General features: G+C 42.8%; 1 protein-coding gene across 6 annotated transcripts in view; it reads left to right on the top strand.

The window, feature by feature from the left end:
* Positions 1 to 3,365: 3,365 nt before the first annotated feature.
* The window catches only part of LOC147606094 (pentatricopeptide repeat-containing protein At3g57430, chloroplastic-like), a 3,650-nt gene continuing 157 nt past the window's right edge, over positions 3,366 to 6,858 (top strand). The window contains exons 1-4 of one of the 6 annotated variants that reach the window (XR_015265056.1): positions 3,366 to 3,515; positions 3,941 to 6,311; positions 6,419 to 6,465; positions 6,551 to 6,858. The exon at positions 6,551 to 6,858 is cut by the window's right edge and continues 157 nt beyond it. Coding sequence is in view for 1 of the 6 variants with exons in the window: in XM_086792581.1 (XP_086648707.1) it covers positions 3,442 to 3,515; positions 3,941 to 6,140 (2,274 nt within the window). In the remaining 5 variants the exon portion in view is untranslated. Of the gene's footprint in view, positions 3,516 to 3,940; positions 6,331 to 6,418; positions 6,466 to 6,550 lie in introns of those variants that run through there. The other 5 variants (XR_015265055.1, XR_015265057.1, XR_015265054.1 and 2 more) reach the window with 5 other exon arrangements.

Here is a 6,858-nt window from a genome sequence, read left to right as displayed (position 1 = left end):
TTTCTGAAGAGGGGATTGATTACAGGGGAAGATGCTGGACATCTTGAGAGGCTGGGGAGGAATCTTACATGTATGATATATCTATCTATATATTTAAAAGTGACCACAACTTATCACCCATCTTCGCACATTAAAATTTAATCAAAATTAATTAAATTATGTTGATATTTGTATTTATATTTTTAAATACATGTATATATGTATAAGTATATGTGTCTATGTATAGGTTTATGTATCTAAAACATAATATTGTATATACTATATATTTACATATGTGTATGTGTGCGTGAGAGAGAGAGAGAGAGAGAGAGAGAGAGAGAGAGAGAGAGAGAGAGAGAGAGAGATTGAAAGAGAGAGAGAGAGAGAGAGAGAGAGAGAGAGAGAGAGAGAGAGAGCCCTTCTATGTGTGGGAGAGTGTAAGAAGAGAGAGGGAGTGTGTGTGTGTGTGTGTGAGAGAGAGAGAGCGAGAGAGAGAGAGAGAGAGGGAGAGAGAGAGAGAGAGAGAGAGAAAGAGAGCAGGTGTGTATATGTGTGTGCATGTGAGAGAGAGAGAGAGAGAGAGTTTCAACATTTGAGAGTGTGTGTACGTGACAGAGAGAGGGAGAGGGTCATGTGCATGTGCATGTGTGTGTGTGTGAGAGAGAGAAAGATGGTTGTAGAGAGGGAATAGTTCTTTTCTGGAACCTTGGTCGGCCGCGGCAATGCGCGGGTGCAATACTAGTATATATATATATATATGTATGTATGTATATATATATGTATACACACACACATGTATATATACATGTGTGTGTGTGTGTGTGTGTGTGTGTATATATATATATATGTATGTATGTATGTATGTATGTATGTGTGTGTGTGTATATATATATATATATATATATGTATATATATATATGTGTACGTGTGTGTATATATATGTATGTATATGCATATGCATATATAGATACATACATACATATATACATATATATATGTATATATATGTACATATATACATACATATGTGTGTGTGTGTGCATATGCACGCACACACACACACACATGTATATGTGTGTGTGTGTGTGAATATATATCACTTTGTTTTTCAAAAAATGGAGTGGGGATAAACCATGGCAGAAATGCCATGCTACCCCCACCCCATGTATTGTCAAGGTTAGAGACATGTATTGTCAAGGTTAGAGAGAGAGAGGTTATAGTTCACTATGTGAACTATGTGAAGAGTAGTTTTTTTTGGGAGAGTCGAAGCTCTTGTGGTCAATGACCAATTGATCGAAAGTGGCAGATTTTTTTTTAGTTTTTTTATTTAGAAATATTTGAAAATTTGGTTATTAATGACATTTACTTGTTTATATTTGTCATAAGATGTGTTTTGATTAGCAACATATCTATTACATATTAACCATGGACAACCAAGGCACAAGGAGAGGAGAGAAAAAAGAAATCTTGGATTTCTAAAAAATGAGAGGAAAAAATCCCTTCGATTTAACCCTTTATATTTCGATTGACCCTTTGTATTCCGGCTTCCATCCATGCGTTTCACTTCTTAATGTCTTTTACATACCGCAGCAACAACGAGCAGGTTGAGTACTAGTTGTTTATAATACTAGTCCCCCACCTGTCCTCCGGACAGGGAGAAATGCGTACCATGGAGACATGCCCAAAGTTGTGAGTACTAGTTGTTCATAATACTAGTCCCCTACCTGTCCTCCGGACAGGGAGAAATGCATACCATGGAGACATGCCCAAAGTTCACTGCAGTATGGTGCCCGGATGTGACCCAAATCAGTGTGGTCACGGCCTCCACCAACTCCTCCATTTCCGGCCCGTCGAGACCGTGGTCGCTAATGGGGGCTTGCTAGAGTGACAGCCATCTCCGGCTGTCACTCTTGCTAGAGTGACAGCCATCTCCGGCTCGGGATGCGATGGACAAGCAGTGATTAGGGTTCTTGCTCACAGATACCCTTGCATGAAAAGCTAGAATCAGCCCTGGATGCCATAGAAAAAAAAGGGAGCCCACCCACGTTTGCGGAAGCAAAGATTCTCACCTTGGAAGGCTCGATGAAGCTCAAGGCAGTCTTGATTGGGCTTGGGCACAATGGGTGGGAGGCGGATGCTTGATGTGAGTGTCTTGCTGGCGCCAGTTTTAGCTGGCTTGTCTGACGGAGAAGCCTGCGTGCTTGCACATGTCGCAGCCAGCTACTCATCATCACACAGGACATCAACAACGCCATGCCACTCCACATATTGAAAGTAGTTTCGGTGGATTCGATATTAGCGAGTGCTTGGTAGGGTTTGCAAGGAGGAGGCAACATGGACTGTGCTTACTAAGCGATCGTGGAGTGGGCACTAACATGACCTTGTGGCAACCTTTGGTGCCGCATAGGCCCTCCTCCAACTGCACACGCCGGTACCCACTGCTCATCATCACACAGGACAGCGACAATGCCATGCGACCCCACACATTGAAAGTAGTCGGTGGTTGCGATATTAGTAAGTGCTTGGCAGGGTTTGCAAGGAGGACACGGCATGGATTGTGCTTACTAAGCGGCAGCAGAGCGGTCACTAACGGGACCTTGAGGCAACCTTTGGCGCCGTGTAGACCCTCCTCTAGCTGCACACGTCGGTGGTGGCGTCCAACTTCAAGACGTAGGCCTTGTGGCAAGAGGTGGACAGCTGGAGAAGCCTGCCAGAAAGTCGCAGAGCTTGCATGTGTCACTTCCTCCACTGGCTTCTTATCTTTGGGGTAGCTGCAAATGCGGGTGGTGGCATCCACCTCTAAGACCTACGCCTTGGTGGCGGGTGGTGGCGTCCACCTCTAAGACCTACCAGGAGGTGGGAGCCCAGAGTGTCCAGAACGCAACTAATATTGTGTTTCTCTGCTCAAACTCCACGCTGCCCCCATGGGAGAGGAGATGGTGTTCCACAACAAAGATGCGCGATAGGGGTTTTAGGTAGTTGATTTTCAAATGGGCGCGGCCTGTGGACTCATTAATGGACAACGTCTCTTTATTTTGTTTCTATAGCCAGGTAGCTATGCACAACGTCTCTCTATTTTATTTTTAGCTAGGTAGCTTCAGCCATGGTAAGAGATGCCTAAAAATGAAGACACGTGGCATGGGAGAGTAAGCCCCTTAAGATATATATAGAAGAAGTCAATCAACAAACGAGTAGAGGTTTACTTTGTAATTTTTTCTTTTTGAAAATTTTGCTTTTTGAAAATTTTGTAATTTTTGCTTTTTGAAAATTTTGGGTTGATTAGCATTTAATGTTTGTTAAAGTTCACAAACAATACATAGTGGGTATTTTCTACTGTCAAAAAAAGGGGAGGAAATAAATTTTCAAAATAAACTTGCTTTAATTTTTTTTTGAAGTCAAGTTAATCTTTTCACAAATCAACATGTCGCCATTGAGTTATGGCCGACGCAGGGGACACCCAACATGGCAGTGAGTGTACGCAGAGCTTCCTCTGCATATGTCCGTGCTGCTGGTGGAAAATCCGAGCTTTCTAGCAGGTTTTTATCTATCACAGTAATTTTATCCAGAGAAAAAAAACTAGAAAAATGTATTATGTAATGAAATCTCGCTGTTACTTCGTCCAAAAAATCATTATTTGACTTAATTTTTTTGTCTGATAATCTTTTTGAAATTTCTTTTCCAGTATTTTCTTAGAATATTTGCTTACATGCCCAAAATCTCATTTTAGAGAAATCATTTTTTGTGTTTTTGGACAATTTGTGGTCGCGCACTTTTTTTTTTCCCTCTAACGATTAACGGCACTATTTTTCTAGTGTGGATAACCTTTTGTTGTTGTTGTTGATATAATTAATTAATACCCAAACAAAAATTGGGACCCATATTAAAGAGGGTTTGTTGAACTTTTTATTAGAGTGAATGGTGCAAAAGATTTATCTGTGTACCCTCATTTTTACAAATGCAGGGTCCTTGGTTCATTTGAATTTATTCCTGTTGTGAGATCACAGTGTGTAGAAGGATGGTTAAATGATGCACTACAGACAATCGATTTCATGCACGGGCGAGGGGTTTCGATCCCTACAAACATCTTCTATGATCTTTTGCAGGCATGCATCAAGGCAAAAGACCTCACAGTAGGCAGGGATGTATGTAAACGCATCTTGAGGAGCAATCTAGACTCCAATTCATTCTTGGGGAGCCACCTGATACGGTTGTTTTCTATGTGTGGAAGTCTGTCAGATGCAAATGATGTCTTTGGTAGACTCCATGAACCTTGTTTGTTTGCATGGAGTGCAATAATATTGGCAAATGCTAAGTTCGGAGATGCAGAGCAGGCTCTTAAGCTGTATAGTCAAATGCAACAAAGGAATGTTGAACCCGGGCATTACACATTTGTGGCCGTCCTTAAAGCATGTTCTTCTTTAGAAGCCTTAGATTATGGCAGGCGGATCCATGCTCACATCGTCGAAAGTGGTTGTGACCTTGATATGCATGCCCACAACACCCTTATTGACATGTACTGCAAATGTGGCTGTCTTGAGGATGCAAAGGGGATGCATAGCAATGGGAGAGAGAAAGATGTTGTCACATGGAGTGCATTGATTGGAGGGTACGTGCAACGTGGCGGTGGCCACGAGGCTCTCTGCCTATTTTATCAAATGCAACATGAGGGTGTACAGCCAAACAACATCACATTTGTGTCAATCCTGCAAGCGTGTTCCTGCATAGCAACTCTTGATCAGGGCAAGCGATTTCATACCTACATCGCCACAAGTGGTTGCAGTATGGATGTGTTTGTCAATAGTGCCCTCATTGACATGTATGGCAAATGTGGGAGTGTGAAAGATGCACGAACGGTGTTCGATGAAACCTCAGAGCGAACCGTGATCACGTGGAGTGCTATGATATCTGGATATGCTCATCATGGACACAGTGAAGAGGCTCTTCTACTTTATGACAAAATGTGCCATGAAGGCCTGAAAGCAAATTCGGTTACGTACAGCAGTATTCTCATGGCATGTTCCAGGATGGCCGCCTCTGAGCAGGGCAAAGTGATGCACCATCACATAACGGAAAGTGGACTTGCATTGGATGTCTCACTAGGGAACACCCTTATTGATATGTATGCAAAGGCAGGAAGCCTTTCTGCAGCACACGCGGTGTTCAACTCGCTACATGATAAAGACCAAGTGACATGGAACATATTGATCATGGCATACTCTCAGCATGGACAAGGTGAAGAGGCTTTAAGACTTTTTCAAAAAATGCAACAGGAGGGCATGGATCTAGACAACATCACATTTATTAGTCTTTTGAAAGCATGTTCTTGCATAGCAACTTTACACCTAGGCAAGCTGATTCATGTTCTCATTGTTGAGAGTGCTTGTGAGACGCACATATCAGTCGGTAGCTCTCTCGTTGACATGTACATCAAGTGTGACAGCCTTGATGATGCGTGTAGGGTATTCCACAAATTATCAAAGCGGGACATGGTAGCATGGGGTGCAATGATCACAGGATATGCTCAGCATAGCAAATTAAAGTTGGCCCTGCAATATTTTCACAACATGCAGTCTGAAGGGTTAAGGCCAAATGCAGTGATATTTTTGTGTCTTATCTCCGCTTGCTCGCGTGTGGGCCTTATGACTGAAGGCTGCAATCTCTTTACGTCAATGCTGGAAGATCATGATATCAGTCCAACTGTGGAGCACTATAGCTGCTTGGTGGACCTTTTTGCTCGTGTAGGCCGGTTGAATGAGGCGGAAGACCTTCTCAAATCTACACCTGCTGGATCTAGTATCATGGGTTGGACATCTTTGCTCCACCACTCTAGATTGCATGGCAATCTAGAGCTTGGAAGACGGTGTTTTGATCATTTTGGTGCAGTGGATATGAAGGTTGCTTCTGAGTTTGTGCTTATGCCAAAAATCTACTCTGATGTTGGCATGCTGTATAACGCTGATGAAGTTCATAAGATGGGAAAATGTGAGCATGCATGGAAAAAGCCTGGAAAAGCCTTTATTGAGGTTGCAAACAAGGTTCACAATTTTATCGTGGAGGACAAAAGCCACTCCCAAAGTGTGAAGATCTATGCAAAATTGAGTGCATTGAGTGTGCAACTGAGGGAGGAAGGTTTTGTGCCCGATCTCAATAATGGGCTTTAGTTGGTATTTTTGAAAATGCTTTGGCTGGAGAGCTGGTGGATCTTTCTCGCAAAAATGAAAATGTTATCTGGGGTCAGTGGGAAGTCCTGATGTCATTCTTCCTTGTATTCCAAGTGGTCATATGGAAAGAGCAAGAGATGTCTCAATACATTCTGTGATGAACAGCTGGAGGTAAACTGTTCTTCTTGCACACTATTGGCACTTAGGGAGCTTTCACCTGGGCTTCTAAGGTCCTTAGTTACTCCAGCTGTGTATACTTACTGCCTCAAGCTCTACAGGATTTTACGATTTGGGGAAGAGCTAGGGTGCCATTGTCGCCAGCGAGGTATATTCACTGCAGCATCACCTTTTGCTCATAATGTCAGCTGCTTGTGTCAATGGTATTGAGACTTATGTGATGTGCTTTGCAGGGTCCCTCCTAGTGAAAGCAAAGCAAACACATGCTTCTTGTGTCAATGGTATTGAGACTTGCCTACATGTGTGATGTTTTTTGCAGGGCCCCTCCTGGTGAAAGCAAAGCAGATTCATGCCTCATAGGTAACATGTGAAAGGGGCTTTTGTGCATTCTGAGAAGGAAGCCTCTGCAAACTGCCAGGTCTGACCTCTTCTTTGCTTATTTGCTTGCTCTTGACTTGTAATTGCATGCATCCCTGCTATGCATGCATGAAAGATTAAGAACTTATGTGCATAGCCTAATTCCTAGTGCAGCACGTGTATT

This window comes from Cibotium barometz, chromosome 58 (assembly GCF_041138505.1).
Source record: "Cibotium barometz isolate CiBa-2024 chromosome 58, ASM4113850v1, whole genome shotgun sequence".
NCBI lineage: Eukaryota > Viridiplantae > Streptophyta > Polypodiopsida > Cyatheales > Cibotiaceae > Cibotium > Cibotium barometz.
Note: the sequence above shows the minus strand (reverse complement) of the source record. Positions and strands in the feature narration are given on the sequence as shown.